Source organism: Penicillium psychrosexuale (genome assembly GCF_028828465.1).
Source record: "Penicillium psychrosexuale strain IBT 29551 chromosome Unknown utg000003l, whole genome shotgun sequence".
NCBI lineage: Eukaryota > Fungi > Ascomycota > Eurotiomycetes > Eurotiales > Aspergillaceae > Penicillium > Penicillium psychrosexuale.
Window position 1 is genome coordinate 3,620,264 of NW_026643188.1, and position 24,223 is coordinate 3,644,486.

The following is a 24,223-nucleotide window of genomic DNA, read 5'->3' on the forward strand; positions in this document are numbered from 1 at the left end:
TAAACATGCAAATATGAGTATTTGCCAGACTCCCTACTTCACATTTTATACGCGTTATCATAAAACCCGCGAATTACCAAACAACCTAGGTAGGAGTCATCAAAGTTAGATCGTGTCAACCTTGTCAGGCGTTGATCTCTAATCATACATTTTCAGGAAAAAAAGAGAAATTCGTTTCGTGCATGCATGAAAAATGTCGTCCAATCCCATGGAAACTGTAGAAAGATGTTGACCAAAAGAGCAATGCAAGCAATGGGCACCCTAGTTAGGGCAAGCGGACTGAACGTGGCCGGGCTGCTTGCACTTGTAGCACATGCGCTCACCCTTGGCCTCAGTGGGGCAGTCGCGAGAGACATGGCCGACTTCGCCGCCTACTTACAAGTTAGTAGCATATTCCGGAGAAAGTGAGAAAACCCGGAATAACTGACAGTTGTAGCACTTCTGACCCTGAGTGCAGTCACGGGCCATGTGGCCGAAGCCACCGCAGGAGTAGCAGGTCTGTTGGCGACCACCGGCACCACCTGGACCACTGAAACCACCACCGTAGCCGCCGCCAGCGCTGTAACCACCATTGTAGTTACCACCCTGGGAGCAGTTCCGCGCGATGTGGCCGACCTGTCCGCACTTGTAGCACTCCTGGGAACCACCACCGCTGTAGTTGCTGTCGCCTCCCTGAGGGCATTCGCGAGAAAGATGTCCGGTTTGGCCACAACGGTAGCACGACTTCTCCTTGGCAGGTTCCTGGCATTCGCGGCCTTTTTTAAAAAATGTTAGTCAAGTCCAAATAGAGTCCGCGATATTCAATTCCAACTTACTCAAGTGACCTTGGCCTGAAATTGTGATTGAATTGATTAGCAACGTTCTAATAACCAGTCCATAGATCCAATGGACGATTTTGAAGTGAGCGTACCGTTGCAATTGTAGCTATTGGAGGACTGAGTTAGCTTTTTGAATTCACAGACCAAAGGGAAAGAGAAATTACCAGGTAGGGTTTCCCTTCTTAGGGCAGTCCTTGGCCTAGAAAGAGCAGATAAGCTTCGAGTCTCTTTTTTTAAATCAAGTTTTCAAGAGGAAATCGGGCAAAGATTGTAATTACCTGGTGGGAGGCCTCGCCGCCTATGAAAGAAGAGAGTTAGTAAATATCAGCTTGCGCAATAGATGTCGCAATAGAGCCCCGGGTCCAATTCGAGTACCACAAGCTCTCCGAATGAATATGACGTATTCACAGGATTTGATCAAGCCGATGCTTGTCTCTCCCAGTCCAGTTTGCAGTAGAAGGAAAAAAAGAACTTACAGTTGAAGCAGCCACCACGTCCTGCAGGAGGGAAGTCCATATTTGAATAAGGGGATTGGGAATTTTATAAGAGAGAAAGTAATAAAGTCGTTAAGAATGAAGAAGTTGAAGAATCTGAAAAATATAATATTGTAGTGCGGGGAGAAATCTTCCCGCAAAGCTGACCGCCCTGAAGAGAGGAAGAGATGGACTTCTTTTTGATTCGGGATATTCTTGCTCTTCTGCTTCTTTCTCACTTTGGATATTCTGTTTTCTGGGTATTCTGTTCTTCTCCGGATTCCTCCCAGTCCTCACCCGAGTTTTCTAGAATGGAAGTCATCACGGATTCAGAGAATGCCTGCCCTATCCCTTTTTTATCCATTCGGAAAGGTGTAATGGATGAGACCGGAGAATGGAAAAGAACAAAAGTCGAACAAAGATTCAGGGTCCGACTTTTATATATAGGAGAACAATCCCTGTCTTGCCAGGGTCCCCAGTCCAGGTGGGCTGAGTACCTTGTGCTACCGAACGCCCGCTAAACAACACGTCACAGCCAAGTTAGGGAATGATCCCGTCTTCATTTCTCTGTTGGCATGCCTCGACACATGATAATATATATATATATCTTGTGTTAGGTGAAGTCATAACACTCAAGTAGCTGTGTTCCGGTCCTTTCTCGAAGGAGAAGTACCCGTTCATCGTCAAATCCGATAGGCACAGTCACTTCTTGGGTTTCCAGATTCACACTGCCCAAACTGTGGTAAATCGGTCCTAATCCTGGTTCTGGTTCTGGCTCTGGTTCCCCGTCCTTGTTCCCAACGTTGAGCTGAACACCGTTCTCCTCGAAGAATTTGCGGCTGCCCAGGGATGATATCGCCATCTCTAACTCCCATATCCGAATCTCATCCCCTCGAGAGCTTACAGAGACGGCTTTCCCGCGGTTGGTCACCTGAACAGCAGATACAGAAGAGGTGTGGCCCCAAAGTCGCCGGCCTCCTTGGACAAACAAAGATTCCAATGTAGATACAACAAGGTACATAGTCAACGTGTTATCGGCATGAGAGGTCAGCAAATATGGATGGGAATAGGACATAGAGGTTGGCGGCTGTTGATGTATGATAGACGGTGTCCCAGGGTCAATGGGAGGTTGATTGTCGACTGACTCGGTTGCAGAGTGTCGCCTTTTTCTGGATTTAAGTGGCCTCAATCCATATTGGGAATCCACTGTAGTGGCCAGTCGGGAATCGAGTTGTTGCCCATCTTTGCCTAGGCGCAGTTCTTGTATCCCCTGAGACCACCCACAGCCAATGTGGAAGAAACTATACACAATAGTAGCGACAATTTCAAACGACGAAACTCTAAGAGATAGTGTCATGGGTGCAACCATGTTATCTGCCTTGAGGGAGGCAACCCGGAGGGGCTCTGAGGCCTCGGCGGTTGCCCCCCGTTGATGGCTGCCAGGTTGCAGATTGTACAAGGTCAAATCTTTGTGTTGAGACACTACCATTAAATACGGCGACGATAGAGCAATTGCTGTTATAGCAGCATCACTGCGGCCGACATGAAAAGACTGCAAGTCTAGCTGGGAGGTTTGAAGATCCAAGACGAAGAGGCTGAAATGACCATTTTCCAGACCAACTGAGATCTCGATCTTATCTTGGATCTGACTTACTGCCAAGGCGGTTGGAGTCATAGGTGATGATCTCGATGGAGTTGACAAAGGAATTCTTGCGAGACAACATGCTGAATCTCTTGTGGTCCAAGCCCGGAGCCCGTGCGCTGAGTCTGCCGTAAAGACAATCCCAGCACAAAACTTGACTAGCGTAGGAGGGCACGGCGGCCGAGGAAACTCTACCTCGGTAACCCGACATAGCCCTTTGGACCAGTTATGCCGGAGCCGATACTGCCGTTTCCAATTGCCCTCCTGTGCCAAGTGCCCGTGGTCGAACCACGTTGCGACCTTGGGCGAATAATCTGTCTTGGCTGGAAGGGTTGTGCGTCTAGTATTTGCAAGGCGCCGGGCACGGGGCCGCACCCATTGCGAGTAGTATTGCCTTTTCCATATCTCAGAGTCTCCACCAAGAACATGGAAGCGATGTGATAACCTGAGGTAGCAAGTTAGCGAGACCTACCGAGAAGGACCGACGAAAATGAGAGTATATATACCTTTGACACACGTTAAGGGATGATACTGGTAGAAACGACAGAATATGGAGCAGCAACTCATTGCTCAGACGAGACAGACGATCAACAGGCCTAATGTCGTTCCAAGTACGGATCCGCTTTTGCGGTAGATCAGAGTCCCAGTGGTCTCTGCATCGTTTGGACATCCTGTCTCGGGCTAAGAAAAGAAGAAAAACCTTTGAGGAGACTAGTAGGACGAATCGGAGAAATCATTCCGCACGTTCAGAGAAACAATAGTGGTTAAAGGTGGAGGGACAATTGTACGTGGAGTTGGCCCCGAGCCACCGGGGATCTTATCAGCAAGTGATAAGCTCACGTGTGCTCATTTAGCCTCGACGCGTCGTCGCGTTTATATCTCTACCTGACATGACGTCTACAGCTTGTTTTCTTTTCCTTTTCATTCCGATCCGTGTGATTACCCTCAGTGCTATAATAGAAAACCTCACAATGGAAGTTGTCAAGGAGCTCCACGCTGCTGTGGCAAATGCCTGTGAGGAATCCTTCGACAATGCCTATAAGCACATGAAATCCCATATTGATGCATGCGCCAAAGAGGCAAAAATAAAAGAATCAATGGCCAGCCAAGCCCAGCGACGATCAGAGACCAGAATCCGAGAGCTTGAACATGATATCACGGTACTCCGGAGTGAGCTGCAACAATATGAAGTTGATCCACGGGATCTTGAACTTCCCGGGGAATATGCCAATCTAGAGACCGAATTTGACCCGAAAAACTTGTGGGGGGATAACCTGGAGGAGGAGGATCATCGCAGTTTTCGGAAGTCTCGGAAAAGAGTTGAGGCCAAATACACCGCGCTTTATACAAATTTACAGACATTCATCCAAACTTGGAGTGGTCTCAAATCTCGAGTTTTGCAGCATAAAAAGAAGCTACGGCGGTGGGATCAGCAATTAGAGCGTGGAGAATTCTCGCTTGTTCTCAATGGTCAACCCGTCAAATTCCGCAGGGTGGAAAGTCCCACCTTCGAGGATGTCGACAAACACTCGGAGACCCAAGGCTCCTCGAAGAAACGCCCAAGAGAAGAGTTTCCAGATCTTCCTGCCAAGGCCATCAAGTTGTCACAAAGAAGGTCCCGCGCAGATGATGAGCATGCAGATATAAGAGTTGAAGATGATAACCAAAGAGTAATTCACGGCTTAACATCAGAGTCAGCCTCCACTCAGTCTAGCTCTCCTAGACCCGATATGGAACCCTCGGAATCTTCTGATACAATATGTCTCCTACCTCATGCCTGCGGGGAGCAGACTCGGCAGAGGCTTTCCCCGACACTTCCCGACAGGTGTCTTGTGCATACCCAGCGGACGGTGATGAGCTTGGAGCGCCCTGCAGTTGTCAAAAAAGAGATCTTGTCCTCGAGTCCATCTCGAGGTTCAATGCACAACAGTGAACAGCCAGTTGTAAGCACGCAAGATCTGGATGAGATAGGGGACACGATACGGACACCAATCAAACGGAAAGCCTACCGGGATGTCAATGTCGCACATCACTCGAAACGAATTCCAATAGGCCCGCAAGTATCTCAACAGCCATCTATACCCCAACCAGTTGACAGCAACACACGCAAGGCTACATTCTCTGTACAGGGATCCTCCACGAAACGCCTCCAAGATCTAGAGCGACGCGCAATACCAGCTCTGGCAGAAGACGGCGAGGACGCGACCTCCTTACCGACGTCTTCGAAAATTGGCTCCGGTGTCAATATCAGACCTTCGGAAGCCAAGACAAATAGTGGATTTGCACAAAGACGTCTGGAAGACCTTTTGGAACGATCGGTGCCCTCCAGATCACCACTTCATTTGTCGAGCAAAGTCTCCGGCCTAGATTCACCAAAGCCAAACGATGCAACCCGCAGTGATCAACTAACACCCAAGACGTTGAGTCAAATGGCGCCAAATATAAACCCCGATGATGAACCATTTCGGGCAAGACCTCTTCGTTGTCTTGGGTTGGAACATTTCAAAATCAATCCGGCTAGAAATCAAGGGCTTAATTACGCATATTATGCAGTTGTCCGAAAGAAGCATGACCGCAAATGCATATCAGGCTGTACTCGCCCAGGATGTTGTGGGGATCGGTTCCGGGCTATGGCCCGCCTTGGGGGTCTCCCCGGTAAATCTGGAGCAGAACAGGAGAAAGAAGATCAGGCAATTCTACAAGAATTTGTGGGAGAAGATACACAATTGCTTCGAAACATGAGCGGTGAAGAGCGTGAAAATCTCCTGGTGGAAGCGAGAGCCAGGGCCCTGGCCAACCAATATGGACGACATCGGCATACCCACCAGCGGGCTCAATCCCCTCCTGGCTTCTGGCGGACTGAGATGCCAGATACACAGGAGGAGGAAGACGACCTTGAAGCTGCCAAGAGGTTGGAGCGTGAGAAAGTGGAAGAGCGATATCGAGAGGCTATGCGCCCTGGGGGGTTATGGACATGGGCGGATGAATGATGAATAAGAAGAACATATTTCTATAGCCTATTCAATATTGATTTATGACTAGAAACACATCATGAAAGGTATCCGAAACCATCTGTTCATAGGTAAATGTAAGTATGAAAGCGTCAACCTCGGCCTAAGGCATCTTGGCAGACGCAAGACGCGGGACCACGTGCCTTGTAACCTCCCGAGGTCACCCTCCCCATCTCCTCCGTCACTATCTCAACATGCTTGAAGCTTAGAGATGGAAACCGTTCGCAATATCCAGAATCCAATACCGCCGGTGCTCTTGCAACCATCTAAATGGCTTTCTATCTATGAGGACTTCGTGACCAAGAATGCCAGCTCGGTTGGTCAAGTCGAGTCAACGCTGAGATCTTTGACTTATATCATCCCAGGTAAGTTCTCATTCGGTTTTACCATGCAGCTGTTCAATAATCTAACAATTATCTTCTATCAGGGCGATACCGCGAATCAGATATACCCTCAGAATGTGGTCAGTGTAACATTGTACTTGCCTTTGGGCACGCCTGCTGATGTCCCCTGCAGTACACTCCGGTGTCCAGTTGTTATCGTTATACCATGACTCTCTTGTTTCGCGAGTTGTTGATAAGCTTCCGTCCACTGTCCCCCGACCGCCGCCCACTCCCCACTCCCGGTATACCAAATACTGGACCTCTCGCTCCTCGCTATATCGCCAGGTAGCGCTTGCGCTACAAATGCTTCAGTATACCGAGCTTCTCTGGGAGATGGCAGCGCGGCGGCGCGGCCAGAAAACCCGTTGGCGCGTGGTCATCTTTATTGAATTTGCGAAGGCAGTCTGCCGATTGCTTCTTCTGCGATTGACGAACTCCAGACCTCTCGTCAGTCCTCCACTTCCAGAGCGCGAGATAGATCCAAGAACCACAGAAGAGGAGGAACCACATAGTGGTTGGAACGGAATGGACACTCCGGTCAGCGAGCGGTCTTCAGACTTGAGTTGGACCATGCCTCGCACGGGACTTTCCCTTCCGTCTCTGCCCGGCGTAAACGATGTGTCGAACTATCTCATCTCCAAAGTGCTTACGGCAGATGACATTAAACCCCCGAAGGCACTCCTCCACCGGGCGACAGGACAAGGGCAACTGGCTGAAGTGCTATACATCCTTCGGCCTGTCGTCTATGCATTGGCGATGCAAAAGTGGAGTGGTGATAAGCGAAACTGGCGGCCATGGCTTATTGGATTCGGAATGGAGTATGGCTGCCGCCAACTCGCAAAGCGGGACTTCCGTGAACGGGTCGCTGGCGGTCTTCGGGGGCTCACAGGGCTTGAGCGAGAGGAACTGAAGAAGCGTGGATGGTCAATGGGCTGGTGGATGATGCGAGGCGCATTTTATGAGAACATCACCAAGTAAGAACCCTGCCTCTGGTCTGTCTCTGGTTTTCTGTTTGAATACTGACATTGTGAAACAGGTCCTGGCTACATAGTTTAACTGGAAAGATGAAAGGCAAGCCATTGTTAGACTTGGTAAGCAGTGTTGTGGAGGACTATGAATACCTTTGGGACAACTTCTACTTCTCGACTGCTACGCTGTGAATTTCCACAGATGAGCTCAGATTTTACTCACCCATGATACCCATTATTTCTATGTACAAGTCACTTTTTATGCTATTCGATCTTTCAGTTGTTCTCACTCTTGCTGTGCTTTGCGCAAGGGGTATCATTAGTGTTTTATTAAGTTTCATGTCTAATCACATTTCACGGAGCGTTCACATTCAGAGAACCTCAGTTTGTCTGTGGCCATACCAATCTCGTAATCCAACCTTGCCCGTGCTTTTCCCGGGGGCTGATGATAGTAAGAACTCATCTAGCCGAGATGCCCCTTCCTCCTCTTCGTCGGGCCAGTCGACTCTTGCTCCTCCTTTCATTTCAAGCATCTCCTTCGCAGTGCCCCAGCTAAATCGACACTCGTTGCCCCATCCAAACACAGGGTCCATGTTGCGCCGAAGCCATCCGACACACTTGGAGTCTGAGGGATAACCACTTCCCCAAGTCTCGGAGGTTGGGGTAAGTGGCTGCTCAGCCCGGAGCACGGCCTCGTACATGACTTCCAGTGCAACGTCCCGCGTCACCTTGGCTGCCACACTGGCGGCGCTGACACATGGGTACAAGGAATCGGCTTTCTTTGCCACTGTGATTTTGAGGGATGGGAAGATTCGCTCCAATTTTTGCTGGTATGTAGCGGGGTTCCCAATCGTGTCAATGTATACTTCTCGCACATCCACTCCACGGTCTTCAACCACCCCTCGAATGATCTCCACCGTGGCATCCATGGCCTGGGCATTCAGATTGTACACTGCGGTAGGTGATCTCATCATGCCAGAAGAGATATCGCGCGCCGAAAGTACTTTGACCGCATATCCGCAGGACTCGAACAACGAATCTCCTGGTGTATTCAATAGATGCATCAAGTTCGCTCGCACGGCGGGTGTAAGGACTTTGCTGTCGTCAAAGCTGTGTTTCTCGGTCAAAAGCGAGTGGTGCAGATCAAGAGGGAGATAGAAGGCACCGTAAACCATTGGCCCTAGGACTGGACCACGGCCGGCTTCATCGACACCCAAGACACATGGTGTACTCTCGACTGTATCACGAATTGTGGATGAGGTCCCTTGGGGCGTGATTGCGTTGGGGCATGGGGTGTAGTATGCGTAGGACTCGCCGGAGAGAAGTGGTTCTGAAATCACACTCGGAGGAATAAAGGTGGACGATTCTTTTGGAGGATTGACGGGGGGAGTATCATTAGGCATAATAGGCATATAGGAGATTGAAAGAAAGAACAAAGGAAAGTCTTGAAGGTACAAAGAAATGCAAAAGATCTCCCGAGTGCACAACTGCACAACGCGTCGACTGTTCGGGATTAGCGGGGGCGCGTGTTGCTCTTCCCGCCTAAATTCCGCATTCCTGCCCTCCACCTTGTCTCTCTTTTGACTGATTTTCTTGAATCTCTCTCTATCTTTTGATTTCAATTCTATCCTGGTGCTCAACTTCCAATATGGCACGAGGGCCCGGAAAGGCCCGCGACTTCGACTACTCCAATGTGGGAACTAAGGGAAGGTGAGTCGATATGTTATAGTCAATTCCACTTGTACTAGGACCGCTATACTGATCCAATACGTCTAGGCGCACTGGCATATCGCTGAAGGAAGGTCGACGCGATGAACATGGAATGGAAGAAGTTGACGGTCTCTTCTCGTCTCCTGAAAAGTCGCCTGTGCAGCTCAATGGGTTTGAAGAGGAGGAAAATAACTCTTCGGCTGGGTCCGAGGGCATGTCGATGGACGAAGGTGGGCTGATTCAGTGTCGCCTTATATTGCCGACTCATTGCGTGCTGATGCACATTCTATAGGCAATGCGCCAGATCCCATGGACTTTCTCAAGGGCACAAATGGCTCACGTACCTCTTTTCTCCCCCCGCCTGCTGCGCGGTCGCCGATGAAGACTGGCCTCACTGGGTCTCCGCGGAGGACACCAGCGTTGCAATCAACTCCAGACCCGCAGGATATTCTCGAGTCGTCTAGTCCGTCTGACGGCAAAGGTTTCGCGGGCGCACAGGGAGAATTGCGCCAAGATCTATCTCCTCTTTCCACTCGCTCGGTGAACGTAGGACGCTCAAATCAGAGGAATGGCACACGGCGAAAACCCACGACAAAAGCACAGCTAGCGTCAGAATCCGAGCCCGCAGTCATACATGACTTTTCAGACTTTTCCGACGCCGACGGCGATGGCGACGAGAACGCGAGTGCATTCGCCACAGTACAACAAGATTTCGGTGGCAGTCTGGATGTGGATTCTGATTCTGTTGCTGCAGAGAAGGTACCCGATTCTCCCGGGCAAGACCAACACGAACATGGCGGCAATTCATCCACGACTGACACGACTCCGCCTCGGGAAGAACCCGTTCTGGCCTCCAAGTCAACAAAGAAGGTCGCGCCAAATAGCGCCAAGGCAGGCAAGAATCAGGCAAAACCCCCTGCGCCGCGCGGACGTCCAAAGTCTCAACGTCGTAACGTCGAAGAAGATGCCGACCCCAGGCCAACCAAAAAGCGAAATACCACCAAAGCATCTCCACCGGTGCGTGAACCTTTGGAACCGGAATTGGATCGGGTGGTTGAGAATTACGCCAACCGCACAGGTCCTTTGAAGGGCCGAAGTTTGTATATCCTCAAACGTGAAATTCCCACCGACAATAGTGCAACTCACACTCGATCTGGGCGGGTTTCGGTCCGACCACTAGCATACTGGCGCAACGAACGGTGCGTCTTCGGTGACGGGGAGGCAGCCGAGGGACATCGATACCCTCTTTCAACCATCAAAGAGGTCATTCGCACCGAGGAGCAAGAGCCTGAAAAGAAGAAGAAGGGGAAACGCTCAACGTCCCACAAGTCTAAGTCTAAGAAACGAAAGGATGACTCTTCGGACGAAGATGAGGATGTTGATCTCTGGGAGAAGGAAGGTGGTGTTCTTCATGGCTACACACTCAAATGGGACGGGAAAACACAGACGAGTTCAAAGGAGGAGGAAGTACTAGGTATGAACCCCAGCCCCTTCATATTTGGTTCCTTTACTAAGTCGATCTTGATACAGACATTGCGTATGCTCCCTCTGGAATCGAAACCAGAGAAGTCAAAGACTCAACCTTCCGATTTGCGAAGCTGCTTAGCTCGTCTTTCATCGGGTCTGGCGTTGTGGAGCTCCCACCTGACGGAGTCAAGAAACCCAAGAACTCGAAGAAAATGCATATGGTCTTTTATGTCTGTCACGGGCGTGTTCAAGTGGATATCTCAGGTGTCCAGTTCAGTGCCGGAAAGGGTTGTGTTTTCCAAGTTCCCCGTGGTGAGTCTCATGTTCATGGCTTCTTGATTCGTATCAATTAATTGACACCATGATCCCATCTCCAGGTAACTATTATAGCTTTGCAAACACCCACCAAAAAGAGGCTCGACTTTTCTTCACGCAAGGCTGTGTCCCCGATGAGAATGAGAACGAGAACGAGGACGAAACACCGCAAATGTCCCAGGATGTCGGCCCTGAGAGCGAATTTGAAGCCGACACTCCCACCGCTCCTGTTCATGTCCCTGCGAAGAAAGCCAAGGGTCGCCCCAAGGGCAAGCAGAAGAAGATTGGCAAATGATCTCTCCATTTGCTCTGCCCTCCACTCCTGTTTTCATGTTTGTAGGCATTGACAACGCGCCATGATACCTTTCTTCTACGTCAATGCCCCCAAGTCTCATTTTGTGGGCATCTAAATGTCTTTTATTGTTATTCGTTCTTCAGCGATTTGTTTTCATACGATTACCAGGGAATTTGGCGTTTTTTCCGCCTGTTTCTCCAGTTAATTATGCAATATCTATTGGTGATAATTGGTGATGGAAGAGCAACCGAGGGAAGCTGGGAATCAGAACCTCATGTATTCGAAACTATCGAAATGTATTCGTTCAAAGTACACATACTCAGTGTACTAAATCTCCTCCATTAGGTCATCTAGGTCGTCATCTAGACCCAACGGGGGGAATTCTCCAACCTCGACCTTCTCGGGCTTCACGAAGACGCCCCTGTTGCCTAAGCACTCGAAGTAGCGCTGTCCGCCCACACTACCGTCGTTCTTCCCCATCGGCTCGTCAAGCTCAATCCCGACCCAGATGGGCTGGAGATCTGCCGGAAGCTTTGCATCCTGTTGCAGCTCGCGAACCGGGCCGGTAATAGGAATAGTCGGAACAGGTCCAATGAAGCGGATCGTGCCACGTCGAATATGCGGCGGAGATGAAGGCAGAACGATAGCTCGTCTAGCAACAGTGATTCCTGCCAATATATTATTAGATTAACGAAAGAAAAAGAAAAAGAAATTGCATTGACACTTGAAATGTTTTGTTTCAACGAACCTCTCGTTTGAACCTCGGTCCGGTCTTTCTCAACTTGATGTCGCAAAGCCTCTTCGGGCGATAGAGCGTTAGGGTCAAACCGGCCCAGCTTCTGGTTCTTCTTCCAAGCCAACACAGAGTCCGAACGGGCCTCGTATGTCTCAGTTGGCAGCACATATTTCTCGACTGATGATAAGTCGGCGAAGTTAGCCCGCATGGTTTGCGGGCGGCTGTCATTGACCTAGTGAGGAGATAAATCAGAATATGTTCAGAATTCGTAGCATATCCATTGCCCTGACAACTCGGATCAAAGGACATGCCGTTTTGGGCCCGGTAAAGCAACCAGAACAGGGTCAAATGAACAGCAAGACATAGAAAGAAAAGAGAACCCACCTCGATCTCCGACCCCTTGACCAACCCCCAATCTCCAATCAGGCGGTCGTCCCCATCGGCCCATTGGTCAGGTCGACCGGGAACTTTCACCCGCAGGCGCTGGCATCCTGGTGGGATTCCCGTCATAGTCTCTAACTTGGTCTTAACCTGCATCACCGTCCAAGTTGGGGTGATGCGGCGTTCAGTCAGGAATCGAGGCTCCGAATTTCCGGGCTTGGCTAGAGCCGCGTTGGTGATGATGACGGAGATATCCATCGGGGTAGGCTGGAATGCCATATTTTCTTTGTATGACTTGACTTGTCTGTTCGTGTTTCTAGGAAGAAATGTTAGAGTGGGCCGTGGATCAATGCAAGTTCTTTGATGGTAGGGTGTGAGGCATTCAAAGAAAAAAATAATCGAAATCAGACAACTAGATTCAAGATCCTGTAATCTTTAAGAGTAACAAAAAATAAACAAGGAAGACTATGCATACTATTGCATGCTGAATTGCTGATATCAAATTCCCCTGAGGGGCATAAGAAGCTGCCGATACTTGCCAGGGCAACTTTGTGGCCGTTGGAAGGAACACAACATATTCTAGACGAAAAGGACAGTCCTTGAACGGGGTAGGTAGTACTTACAGTTGATCTTGTGCTCCCCTGTGGTTGACAGGAAAAGGAATATCGCCCAATCTCGAAGAAGCGATTATTAGTAAGCGGTCTCCGCCAGGAACAGGCACCGCTTGACGCTACACGCAGTTGAGAATGGAATTGGCAAATGATATGTGAGAAGTAAAGAGGACAAGATGAAACTAAGAGCCGCCTATTTGTGCAGGTTATGTAGATAAACAATTGCCTAAACGGGATGTCAAAGTGATGTCAAAGTAAGTCAACCTTCTGTAAGAAATTGATATAAAAACAAGCCACAGCTTTGTAGCTGTTGAAGGTTAACTACTTACGATATATCTGAATAATATGTGTGTCTAAGTAGTACTGGCATTGAGATACTGGGGAATACAAATTACTACGCAGACTACCGCGTGTTAGGAATACATATCTAGTCATTTCCATAGAACAAGTCAAGTCTAACCCTATCATGGAAGCCAGGCCTATCAAATATAGGCTATTAATCTACCATATTGTGCAATATATCCTATACTATGCCATAGTAGCTTGCATTCTCATACAGCGTTCATACTTCACGGCTGACCCTTATTATACAACTCTACAACAATTGGTCATTTTCCAATTAAAAAATAGTCAAGACAGCCAAACTTGACATGATTCAAGCTTGGTACTTTATGCTTTTTGGAAACTTATAAAAATTCAACATCGCGAATATGATGTAGATATTATGCCCGTTACAAATCGCGAGCCACGTGATATCCATTCTCGCTTGACTTTTCAACTCTGCAACAGCTCCCACCTTATTCACGACGAGAGCAGCATGGCGTCCCAACAAACAGGCGAAGCGTATGAGCAGCAAAATGTCCATGAGGTGTACCAAGAGATCGCTCAGCATTTCTCTGCCACCCGCTACAAGGTGTGTTTTAAGCGACTGGCTACCGCCACCTTAGAAAGTTCTAACTAATCACAATTCTAGCCATGGCCTATAGTCGAGCGATTCCTCACACGCCTAGAACCAGGTGCAGTGGGTTTAGATGTAGGGTGTGGTAATGGCAAAAACTTGATGGTCAATCGAGACGTTTTCATCATTGCCTCAGATAGGTATGTTCTGATATGAATTGGATTTTCTATAGACTACTTCATTTCCCTAGGATATCATTCCACTTGTCCATTGGATCCCTTTAACTTGATCTGGGCTAACCCGGTGGCAGATCTGAGAACCTGGCTCGGATTGCCCTGCAACATCAGCCGCATTCGACCGTGGTGGCCGATATCCTTGACCTTCCACACCGGGATGCTAGCTTTGACTTTGCGATTTCAATCGCGGTGGTGCACCATCTTTCCACTCCGGCTCGGCGAGTCCAGGCTGTCGCCGAGATCATGCGAACTGTGAAGCATGGTTCAGAGACGCAGGAGGGCGGGAAAGTCCTGATCTACGCCTGGGCCCTCGAGCAAAAGAATAGCCGTAGAGGTTGGGACAAGGGCGACGAGCAAGATCGAATGGTTCCCTGGGTTCGTAAAGGTGATCAACCCCAGACTTTCCATCGCTACTACCACCTGTACGCGGAAGGCGAGCTGGAGCGCGACATCGGCAATGCTGGCGGTCGTGTGCTAGAATCCGGGTACGAGAAAGATAACTGGTGGGCGATCGCAACCCCCAAAACGGCTCATGACGTATGAAAATGTGATATGCGTTCCGAGAGCCAGCCTCGGAGTCATGGCACATCAATTCGCACTTGCTGGCCCCGCCAAAATTTCTGCAAACAAAAGGAAAAGAACGCAACAAACACCGAGGGGTAGAAATCATCTATACGATTCACTATCCCCACAAATCACGATATACCTCCAACCGGCGCTATGCAATTCGTAACAGAAAAATCACAAAAGAAAAGAAAAAAAAGGCAGGAGAAACTCAAGGAAAGACGTATAGGGCGTCATCGTCGTCGTCATCTCATCCTAAGGCATGGTCCGAGGGGGCATGCCAAGGTGATGGCCCATGAAATTTGGTGGGGGAATCCCCATCTCTGGTGGTCGTCCAATTCCATAGAACTCTCTCGGGGGAGGTGGAGCCGGTGCGTATGCAGGGACGCCTGCAGTGAGCTCTTCCAGGGAGGGAAGTTGAGGTGGAAGTCCTGGCAGATGGCCTGGGATTGCGCGTGAGGAAGATCCCTTTCTCGGCCGGGATAGAGAGGTGCTGGCACGGCGGGTTCTAGTGGTTGGGGGATCGATGGCAGCACTGGAGAGAGAGAATGGCACCACGCCTGCGCGTCGAGCCATCTCCTGCTCTCCCAGCTGCCAGTGCATGGCCTCTGCTGCACGCCATGGGATAGCCATTTCCTCCGCTACCTTGGACCACATTTCGGCTTTGAACCTGCCAGACGAGTGTGAGATTAGTGAATTTGGTTTCTTGTCATCTCTATCCCAAACCTACCTCTCGTATAAACGGGCTAGTTTGTTCTTCTTATCTTCATCCCATTCACTGCGGCGTTCCAAGTAGTTCTGATAATGAAGACGGCAACTGATGGCACTGCGGCCGGGGAGTCGTTTGCTGATATCCTCCCACTTCATGCCACTGCCACGCAGTTCGATGATCAAGGCGTCCTCATCTGGCGACCATTTGGACTGCTTCTTGGCTGGAGATTCGGACGTATGCGAGGGCTGCAGGCGCTTGGCAGCACCCGATGGACCGGACTTGGTCAAGGGTGGCATCGCCATGGCAGCCGGGCCTGGCATAGTCATCATGGGACCCAGACCCAGTGGTGGCCCTATCGTTCTGGGCGGGTACCCAGTGTTCAGGCCGGGGGCGGCTTCTTCCTCATCTTGGGGCTTGAGTAGCAGTGAGATATCCACTTTGACAGGAGGCAATATAGGCCGATTTTGTAACGCAATCATATGCGCGGATGAGCACCGGTGAATAGAACAGAGAACAAAGCAGCAGGGAGATCCCCGACTAGAGGGGGAAGGGGAGAAGAAGGAAAAAGAGGGAAGGTGCTCGTGAACCCAAGTCTTTCCCAAAATATGACAGAACGATCCAACGTTCTCCAAGGTGTTCTTTCTTTTTTTCTCGAATTGAATTGGATGAATTCTCCAGGATATCAGAGAATAGAAGTGAGGGGAAGGAAGTATGGAAATTGAAGAATTCAAGGATTGTAGAATTCGTACAGAAAAGGGAGAAGAAGGAAAAGGACGATATGAAGCATTCAACTAGAAGGTGAAACGAATGCAGAAGTGACAGCTGATCTAAACCTATCTTGAAGCGAAGGGAGGAGAAGAAGAGTCTTAGACCGTTGGGGGGTGGACTATTAAGGGTAACGGCTGTTACAGAGTAAAAAATACTTCAATATCCACTGGTTTTAATTAAAGATGCGGTCAGTTCCCCTGGTCTACTCTGGGTGATCTTCGTCATGCTGGTCTGGATTTTTAGATCATCCGTCCTGGTCGGTTCAAGTCTTCAGGCTTGCGATATCACTGGAATGGATATAAATAGGGCGACTCTCGAGAGCTATCGACTCCAAAGTATATAGACGGGCAATGTTTGATATGACCTGCAGAGTTTCATACTAACCCAGAGAAGGAATGAGGGGCAACGTTCTCTGGGATCAAACGGTATGTACCAGAGTCCTTACCATAAGTACCCGATTAAATGATGGCTAAAGCCGATTAATTAATTCAAGGTAATCCCAATGGGGCCACTCCTTTGGGTTTGTGTTTTTATTTCAAACTTAAAAAAGTCAAAATTAATCCAGAAACATTAAAAAAACATTAAAAAAAACATTAAATTATATAATAAATATATAATAAATAATCCCAATTCCATTAAATCCATAAATCAAGCCCGGGGACCCGCATCACCCTTTGGTTAAATGAGAACGGTCTTCTCCGGTCCAGAGTCCAGCCCGTTGCAACTAAAAGTTCCAGATCTTTAACGGCTTTTTGGGAATATCTTGAATTCCTTGGGGGATTGACCAGGATATGTCACCCTTGGAACCAGTCGGGGAATTTTCTGTGATTATTCACTTCCAAGGTTCTTCCCCCCTTGCTCTTGTTTGTGGGGCGTTCCCGACTCTCGGGTGTCCATGTGTTTATTCCTTCTGGTATAAGTACCTTATTAAAGAGAGAGAGATATATAAAGGTGGTGGGCTTCGAAGCCGAATGGAACATTCTATGAGGAAATATATATATATTTTTTTTCTTTTTCTTTAATGAATCCAGGACCTGAGGTCTCGAATCTGGTTCTATACATCTCATAGATTTAAGATTGGTAAGGTAATTTGCTTTCCCTCAGGCTAAGGTCTTAGAACTGGCTCTTGAACGACGGGGCACGCGTTCACGCATTTCCAAGATTAAGGGACTGGTGGGTCGAATTCAATTTCCACAATTTCCACAATTTCCACCTTTTTGACAGCCAATTTCCCGTACAATGCAATTCTAGTGCACGTGATGCCTCTGGACCCAGAAACCGGGCATCGGCTTGGGGAAGTCTTATTCCACGGAGTAGACAATATAGTACTCTAACTATATCATACACTCTATCTATGAGTATATCTATACTTCCATTATTCTATCCATTACCACGGACTTCCCTACATGATACTCCCCTTTCTTCACTCCGACGATCAGTCTTCCTGAAACCTCCGTTCAGTCAATGCACCGAGGATCAGCAAGCTATCCCTCTTCCTGTTCGTACTTTGTACTCCCGGGCCTCGAATCCTGTCTGTCAACTTTCCAACCCATCAGGCAACAAAAAGGCAAAGGCAAAAAAAAAAAAAAGAAAAAAAGAAAAACAGAAAGTCGAACGTGTAAGTGGATCATGTACAACGTTCGCAAGGCGATCGTTGCCTCCCTTGGCTTCGTTCGGAGCCAGCACAGACATGACCCGTTCGGTAGCTACGGCTTCATCGACCTTATGATCCGCTTGGAGCAACGGGGGGCTATCCGTAGACCAATGTCTGGATTATATCCGAGGGGAATGACCGGTATAATGGGGAGAGGTATAAAAGTAAAAGGAATTCAGGCCGTGCTTCGAGGGCCTGGGGGGAGACAAAAGATATGTTAACAGTCAGACGCGGGAGGGAAGAAGCCACGAGTGTGATGATACAGGATGTCGCCCTACTCTAACGGCGCACACACACCGTATGTACAGTTGAGGGGGCAGGTTCAGCCAACCATGAAGAATGAACGGGGTGGAGTTTCAAGGAGGGGCAAATGTCGGATCATCATGACTATGACTTAAGTGGTAGCGAAGAGCTGGTGGCGCTGCGCGGAGTGTTTCTCTTTTCTATTTATTGTCGCGATCACCCTAAATATCCGACACGCACCCGTTGGACCCGGTTTTTTTGGTCGTTTTTGATTCGAAGCTCATTATTTTGCCATTGGTATCATTTCAGATGGATGCGAGTGGGTTTCTCTTATATCTCACTATGTATGTACCTACCACTAGCCACATATGCACTGTGAACGGAGAATTAACTGTTCCACTTAGATCCGTAGGATCATCTGCTTCAGCTCCAGTGGCGCCCAACCGTTCGAATTGGGGCAGTGCGCTCAACGGTGGATCTTCGGTAGATGGGGAGGAACCCTGCTGTCAACACTCCCTACGGAGTACACTATTTTGCTATGGATCATCGGGGGAGGCCATATTTGTTCCGAAAGTGGATGTATCTCAAATATGTACGTATACTAACACAAAGTACAGAGAGACACAGAGAAGATCCCGACAAGAGAAGGAGCACGGTATAGCTTTCGGCCGGACCTCTTGATATTCCATGGCCAATCATCAGCCTGGAGATTTCTATTTCATTTGGCTCCACATCTGAAACAGCTGCTGTGTGGTCAAGTCCCTTCTAGACACTAGACACTTTAGGTGGAACGCGGTTCATTTGCACGGAGTATTTCTCCTACACTTGCTCCATATGTTGTAGTAGACTTAAGATTATCGGTCTCGAACATTCTTCTGCAAAAACCGGGGGAACACGGCCAGCAAGGAAATTGGCTGATTCCAGCCCGTTTATGGTCCCATTGTGCCCTGGGATCTGACTGGGAAGTTCACCGAGATATCCTGGGAAGCTGATTTCAGGGATGCAGTTCTTATTTTCATCTCGTTCTCTTTGAATATGTTGTATGTGTGTGAACAGCCCGCTATTTATAGATGGTTTCTTTGTTTTGATATAAGTTGACTTGGGATCTGGTAAATGGAACAGCTCAAAGTCTGTGAAGGAACAAAATAATCAAGTGAAAGCGGTATGGGGTTTGAATGAAAGTTGAATGAATGTCTCGAGAGTTCAGTAGAGTTCTTGCCTTTCTTTGATCACCATATCCCTGATTCATTGGTTCCATCATGCATTCAAAGAATTCCCAATCGATGCCACATTTTCTTTGGAGATGAGAACAATGAAAATCAGTTGCAATGCGAGATAAATTAGACTGCGACCCCCTCAGGTGAGCAACAGCTTCACATATCCGATTTATTTCATATTCTATCATGGCCAAAACTAAACAAGTCCCAAAGAAAGTCCTAGAGGAAGAGGAAGAGGAGGAAGTCGAAGCCTCAACAGCGCAAAGGGGAAGATCAGACGAAGAGAAAATGAGAGTGAGTGTAGCCAACCTCTACATCAACAAGTCTAACAAGAGAGATAGACCGTCATCCCCAAACATTGGCATCCAGCCTTGCCCAATAAGACCACCGTGGGCTTGCCCAATGCCCGGGTTGACTGCTATCGAAATGTCGTCTTCCAAATGCTTCTGCATATGCCGATTCTTCACAATTGGCTCATCTGGTATATGAACCACCATGCCCCCAGGGGTTACGTTTGCAAGATGGGTGAAGATTTCCGCAGATGCCAAGTTTGCGAACTTGCCGAGGTCTTCCAAGGTTATTGGGCAAATGAAACTGGAAATTGGATCTATACCTTTAGATATCTAGCAAGGACGATCTTGCTTAAGTGGAAACCAAACGGCGAGAATTCGGAACAAGACCCAGCAGAGTACTTTCATAAAGTATACAAAGCCATCAAAAAGGGCATCAGGCCTATGATGTATGTTATTCTCTCCATATTCCCTCTACACGCAGAAGACTGACTTGAGACTCCAGGAAAGGAGACTTCGAAGATATGTTCGAGGTCGGAATCATCCAGAGGATAGAATGTGCTGGGGAAAACCCCTGTGCCCCAAGGTGCACCCCGAGACAGCAACCGGTCATGCTGCTCCCATTTTCAGAGCACAACACACTCCCCGCCAGGCCTACTTTGGGCGATGTAGTCAAACAATACTTTGAAAATGTGGACGATCTCGGTACATGTCAGGACTGTGGAGGCAAGAAGACATCCACCGACCGAATTGGACGTTTTCCTGAGCTTCTCGTGATCCAGCTCAACCGCGCCAATGATTTTGGCCAAAAGATCCAAACCCACGTATATCTGACCGAGCAGCTAAATATCGAGACACGGTTCATGGATGAATGCTGGGGCAACGAACGAAAAGTCGTCCGGTATAAACTGACCTCGATGGTCTTGCATTTTGGCCAGCATGTACAATCAGGTCATTACATGATCGCTGTTAAAAGTAAAGGAGGTCAATGGTCTATGGCGAATGACACTCAGGTCTATGACTGGGACCCCGAAGGACCCGAGAGCAGCCTGGACTATCCCGCTACCTGTTATCTCTTTACATACCGCCGGTTACCCACGGAAGACGAGGCAGAGATAATCCCAGATGACGAGGCCATTCAGACCGACTCCGGTTTATGCTCGGACGATGATGTGTTTGAGAATGTTGATCCTGGCCCAGGATTACCCCCGGTCCCTGAGAACACTGTCGTTAAGATCCCTGAGAACCCTGTCTTTGAGAACCCTGCCTTTGAGAAGTCTGTGTTTGGGAATTCTATCTTTGGGAATTCTATCTTTGGGAACTCTGTCTTTGGGAGCTCTGTCCCTGAGAACTCTGTCCCTGAGTCAGGCGCCAGTGCCTGGGGAGTTGATCCCAGGACATTGGAGAAGTTACTGGAGGTGATCATTCCCCAGGTTGTCGATACCTATATAGCCCGCTCAGCGGATGCGAGGCATAAGGAGTGGGATCAATGGGCGAAGGAATGGGCGAAGGAATGGGAGGAGAAGAGAAGAACAACCGAAGGAGCGAACAAAACAGCCGAAGGAGCGAACATAACAGCCAAAGAAGCGAACAAATCTGCTATTTGCCCTGGTTGCGACAAGGATATGGTCAATTGGCAGAAGCAACGAGGAAGACTTCAGGTAACTTTGACTGAAGATCAGGGGAATGGGGAAAAGATCTTAGATCTTGAAGTTCAAGGTCTACACTACAATCGACTCAAGAGGAAGGTGGGCAAGGAAGCCGATAAGGCAGGAGAGTCGGCAATTACCAAGGTGATAAAAAGGTTGAAGGGCACAGCGAAGGGAGATGAAGAGACGGAGACGGAGACGGAGAAGGAGAAGGAGAAGGAGAAGGGAAAGGCCAAGCCAAAGGTGAAGGACTCAGCGAAGGGAGATGAAGAGAAGGGAAAGGCCAAGACAGCGACCAAGACAGCGACCAAGACAGCGGCGAAGGGAAAGGCGAAGGCGAAGGGAAAGAAGAAGTAGAAGTTGAGAAGTTCAGAAGTTCAGAAGTTCAATATCTCGGAGTTTAGTTTTTTCTTCGGTTTTCAGTTTCAAGTTTCAGGTTTCTTCCCTCTTTCTACCACAAATGGATTCCAATTCTCCTCACATCTTCATTGATCATTTAATCGCTGAATTGTCACAGCCAGCACTGTCTAAGACTATAAAACCACTGATGTTAACATTGCACTGTCTGTTTCCAAATGACTTCCTCCCTGCTCTTGATATCCTCGATCGCAAACTAGTACGTCGGATTGTACGCTCAGATCGATCTTCCACATCCCAAATCCAAGAGGACATTTTCATCGTAATATCTACGTCAATTCCGCCTTCACTTCCCGGCTCCTCAATCCCCTCCCAAGAAAAGGGCTATGAGGTTAGGCTGCGTGCCTGGAATTGCAGCTGTCCTACATTTACCCTGTCTGCATACCGAGACCCTCCACTCCTGCATGATTCGACAAACAAACAGAACCAGTTGGCCTACTCATTTGGCGGAACCTTAGCTCGTGGTACGGCTCGGGTGTCGCCTCCTACCTGCAAACATATTCTAGCCTGTATTCTATATACACGGTGCCCTGAGCTGTTCGGGGTTGATGGGGATGACAGGCTCGCCGTTTCCAAGGAGGAACTGGCAGGCTGGTGTGCTGGTTGGGGTGGTTGATTTGCTTGGCTCTTGACACGTCAACGCAAATGGATGTACGATGAATTTTACGCACTTGTGTTTGTCCTTGACCCTGCGGCAAGCTGCTAAGCGACCTTATGAAACCCATCCTAGGTATCTGCATATGACAACAAGTCCTTGTCCATTCCACATGAACCATCTGCCCGTGTCCGAACAGTCAATCGTTGAACGCATGGGAAGTCGGCTGGCCCCGAATGGAGACTTGTCCCGGAGCTCTTAAGATTGCGGGATGATTGTATGATAGATACACCAATGGCAGTGTTATTACTTTACGAGATAGTTGTTGTTCGCTGTGCAAATTGGACAGATCTAAACATAGGATCTTGGCCTTGACTATCCAATGTACATGAGATACAAGAAACCCGGTTTAAATGTGGTATGTTTAACTGATTGGATTGATAATCCTTTCCGGAAGAGAATAAATTAAGAAAAGTCCCCTAGTTCTTCTTCTTGTTCTTGTCGGAACTATCCTGCTCCTCCTTCTGCTCGGCGTTTGGTGTGCCGGCCTTCTTAGCATCCTTGTCTCCCTTAGTTCCATTGGCCTCCTGGTCCCGCTTGGTGTCACTCTCCTCTTGCTGCTGTCGGTTCTGGATCTTGTTATCGATTAAGTCGTGGAAAGCCGTGATAGCACGGATCAAGCTGCTGATGTAGATAGCCATCAACTGGTCATTAGTCTTGACACTCATGGCCCGTGCCAACTCGCTATTCTCGATCTGCGGCTCCTGGCCGCTGGTCCGCTGCGTTGCCGGTGGGGTGGACAGATTGGGAAGGAGGTTGAAAACATCCTGGAGGTTGCCCAGAATGGCGTGGTTGACGGGAAGTTCCTTGTCGAGAACTTTTTGGAGGTATTGACCGATATCGCGTAGCCGCAGATGCAATCCTTGCAGCGACTGCAGCTGCGACGTGATACGGGTGGAAAGTGTGCCGACTGCAACGTCCCTGATGTCTCGGAGGAGGTGTTCCACGCCAATCTCCTCTGCTTCTTCTGCCTCGATTATCGACGGGGTGTGCACAAATGTCCGGGAAGTTGTTGTTCCATCCTGCAAGTAAGAAAAAAAAGCCCTGGTTAGCGCTGATGGCCTGATGGACGCTTCCTCGGATTCAATGCAAACTCACATCTTTGATTTCATCCACAGCGAAATAAGCATCTGTAGGTACACCAACTTCCTTTGGTTGTACATCGACAATAACCAGCAAGGGGTTGGGCGTGTATTTCTTGAAGAGCTCATTGATCTCCAAATCCGAAGCGCGCAGCTTGGGACCCGAGTGGTACCAGCCGACTAGCTTCTCGCGAGCATTGATTTTCTTGAACATATCCCTCATCGACTCCACGAAGTTGTGATCTAAAAACCACACCGATGGGTCTTTTTCATCTTCCTCGAACGGGACTAGAGAGATAGAACAGATGTCAGCTCATCTCTTGTATGAGTTTAATTCATCGAAGCTTGCACTTACCAGCAAAACTGTTTGATACCCGGACATTATCGCCCGAGTTCTCACCCAGCAGCACGCCTACAACACGTTTCTTGGTACCCTTTGCCGTTCTCCCATAGTGATCTGCGACGGAGAGGAGGACTAACGGGGCAACCGTCACGGAGCGGTTGACAAGGGATAGCGTGTCCGCCGTGGTGGCAGGCATCGTCAAAGGGAGAAGAGGTGAAAAGGAATCGAGAGGGGTAAAGGATGATTAAAGGTCGTAGATCAAATAAAATCCAATGAAGCAGCAAATCAACGCGAGACAGGAGAATGCGGTGGATGGAGAGCGATGATGCACAGGTGCTCTTGAGAGCTCTCCGCCACAGAGCTGCGCCATCTTGAGGCTGGAGGACTTAGTAAGCGGCCACCTTGCACTTTGCCCGGTTAACTGAAGAAACTTGGACTATGGAGGTGTATAGAATGTATATGTATAGAATATAGAAAAGATAGAGTAGACAGAGAAGACAGAGAATATAGAGAATATAGATAGATACTAAACGTCAATTGTATCAGCATCTAACCTACACATCGCCTCTACAAAAGGTCTTCAGGCCATTTTCCCCCATTCCCCCATTCCCTCGTGAAGCCCGTGCTCTCCGAACCTCGGGAGCTAAGTTCCTCGCGAATCTTCCCTTTCCCCATTTCTCCGTTT

General features: G+C 48.7%; 11 protein-coding genes across 11 annotated transcripts; 5 read left to right on the top strand and 6 right to left on the bottom strand.

Annotated features, from left to right (window-relative positions):
• Positions 1 to 261: 261 nt before the first annotated feature.
• On the bottom strand, positions 262 to 1,334 carry N7518_005233 (uncharacterized protein; the record flags this gene model as incomplete). The annotated part of the gene is made up of 7 exons (XM_057186160.1): positions 262 to 371; positions 429 to 755; positions 816 to 830; positions 911 to 924; positions 983 to 1,017; positions 1,097 to 1,116; positions 1,295 to 1,334. The coding sequence occupies 7 exons, from the start codon at positions 1,332 to 1,334 to the stop codon at positions 262 to 264; spliced, it is 561 nt and encodes a 186-aa protein (XP_057042930.1).
• Positions 1,335 to 1,904: 570 nt separating this feature from the next.
• N7518_005234 (WD domain protein) lies at positions 1,905 to 3,603 on the bottom strand (the record flags this gene model as incomplete). Its single annotated transcript, XM_057186161.1, has 2 exons — positions 1,905 to 3,378; positions 3,440 to 3,603. The coding sequence occupies 2 exons, from the start codon at positions 3,601 to 3,603 to the stop codon at positions 1,905 to 1,907; spliced, it is 1,638 nt and encodes a 545-aa protein (XP_057042931.1).
• Positions 3,604 to 3,904: 301 nt separating this feature from the next.
• On the top strand, positions 3,905 to 5,923 carry N7518_005235 (SAE2 C-terminal domain-containing protein; the record flags this gene model as incomplete). Its single annotated transcript, XM_057186162.1, has 1 exon — positions 3,905 to 5,923. The coding sequence occupies one exon, from the start codon at positions 3,905 to 3,907 to the stop codon at positions 5,921 to 5,923; it is 2,019 nt and encodes a 672-aa protein (XP_057042932.1).
• Positions 5,924 to 6,155: 232 nt separating this feature from the next.
• Positions 6,156 to 7,487, top strand: N7518_005236 (peroxisomal membrane protein PEX16; the record flags this gene model as incomplete). The annotated part of the gene is made up of 4 exons (XM_057186163.1): positions 6,156 to 6,309; positions 6,372 to 6,407; positions 6,461 to 7,301; positions 7,364 to 7,487. The coding sequence occupies 4 exons, from the start codon at positions 6,156 to 6,158 to the stop codon at positions 7,485 to 7,487; spliced, it is 1,155 nt and encodes a 384-aa protein (XP_057042933.1).
• A 179-nt stretch (positions 7,488 to 7,666) lies between these two features.
• Positions 7,667 to 8,698, bottom strand: N7518_005237 (ribonuclease H2 catalytic subunit RNH201; the record flags this gene model as incomplete). Its single annotated transcript, XM_057186164.1, has 1 exon — positions 7,667 to 8,698. One exon carries the CDS (start codon positions 8,696 to 8,698, stop codon positions 7,667 to 7,669), a length of 1,032 nt encoding a protein of 343 aa, XP_057042934.1.
• A 245-nt stretch (positions 8,699 to 8,943) lies between these two features.
• On the top strand, positions 8,944 to 11,082 carry N7518_005238 (Cupin domain protein; the record flags this gene model as incomplete). The annotated part of the gene is made up of 5 exons (XM_057186165.1): positions 8,944 to 9,005; positions 9,072 to 9,235; positions 9,298 to 10,479; positions 10,536 to 10,784; positions 10,850 to 11,082. The coding sequence occupies 5 exons, from the start codon at positions 8,944 to 8,946 to the stop codon at positions 11,080 to 11,082; spliced, it is 1,890 nt and encodes a 629-aa protein (XP_057042935.1).
• Positions 11,083 to 11,409: 327 nt separating this feature from the next.
• On the bottom strand, positions 11,410 to 12,478 carry N7518_005239 (TBCB family protein; the record flags this gene model as incomplete). Its single annotated transcript, XM_057186166.1, has 3 exons — positions 11,410 to 11,750; positions 11,831 to 12,050; positions 12,203 to 12,478. The coding sequence occupies 3 exons, from the start codon at positions 12,476 to 12,478 to the stop codon at positions 11,410 to 11,412; spliced, it is 837 nt and encodes a 278-aa protein (XP_057042936.1).
• A 1,149-nt stretch (positions 12,479 to 13,627) lies between these two features.
• Positions 13,628 to 14,487, top strand: N7518_005240 (tRNA (carboxymethyluridine(34)-5-O)-methyltransferase; the record flags this gene model as incomplete). The annotated part of the gene is made up of 3 exons (XM_057186167.1): positions 13,628 to 13,723; positions 13,784 to 13,908; positions 14,019 to 14,487. The coding sequence occupies 3 exons, from the start codon at positions 13,628 to 13,630 to the stop codon at positions 14,485 to 14,487; spliced, it is 690 nt and encodes a 229-aa protein (XP_057042937.1).
• A 276-nt stretch (positions 14,488 to 14,763) lies between these two features.
• N7518_005241 (MYB DNA-binding domain protein) lies at positions 14,764 to 15,699 on the bottom strand (the record flags this gene model as incomplete). The annotated part of the gene is made up of 2 exons (XM_057186168.1): positions 14,764 to 15,178; positions 15,239 to 15,699. The coding sequence occupies 2 exons, from the start codon at positions 15,697 to 15,699 to the stop codon at positions 14,764 to 14,766; spliced, it is 876 nt and encodes a 291-aa protein (XP_057042938.1).
• Positions 15,700 to 19,288: 3,589 nt separating this feature from the next.
• Positions 19,289 to 21,398, top strand: N7518_005242 (ubiquitin carboxyl-terminal hydrolase; the record flags this gene model as incomplete). The annotated part of the gene is made up of 3 exons (XM_057186169.1): positions 19,289 to 19,396; positions 19,444 to 19,841; positions 19,898 to 21,398. 3 exons carry the CDS (start codon positions 19,289 to 19,291, stop codon positions 21,396 to 21,398), a joined length of 2,007 nt encoding a protein of 668 aa, XP_057042939.1.
• Positions 21,399 to 22,532: 1,134 nt separating this feature from the next.
• rpn8 (proteasome regulatory particle lid subunit RPN8) lies at positions 22,533 to 23,734 on the bottom strand (the record flags this gene model as incomplete). Its single annotated transcript, XM_057186170.1, has 3 exons — positions 22,533 to 23,135; positions 23,212 to 23,483; positions 23,551 to 23,734. 3 exons carry the CDS (start codon positions 23,732 to 23,734, stop codon positions 22,533 to 22,535), a joined length of 1,059 nt encoding a protein of 352 aa, XP_057042940.1.
• Positions 23,735 to 24,223: the final 489 nt, after the last annotated feature.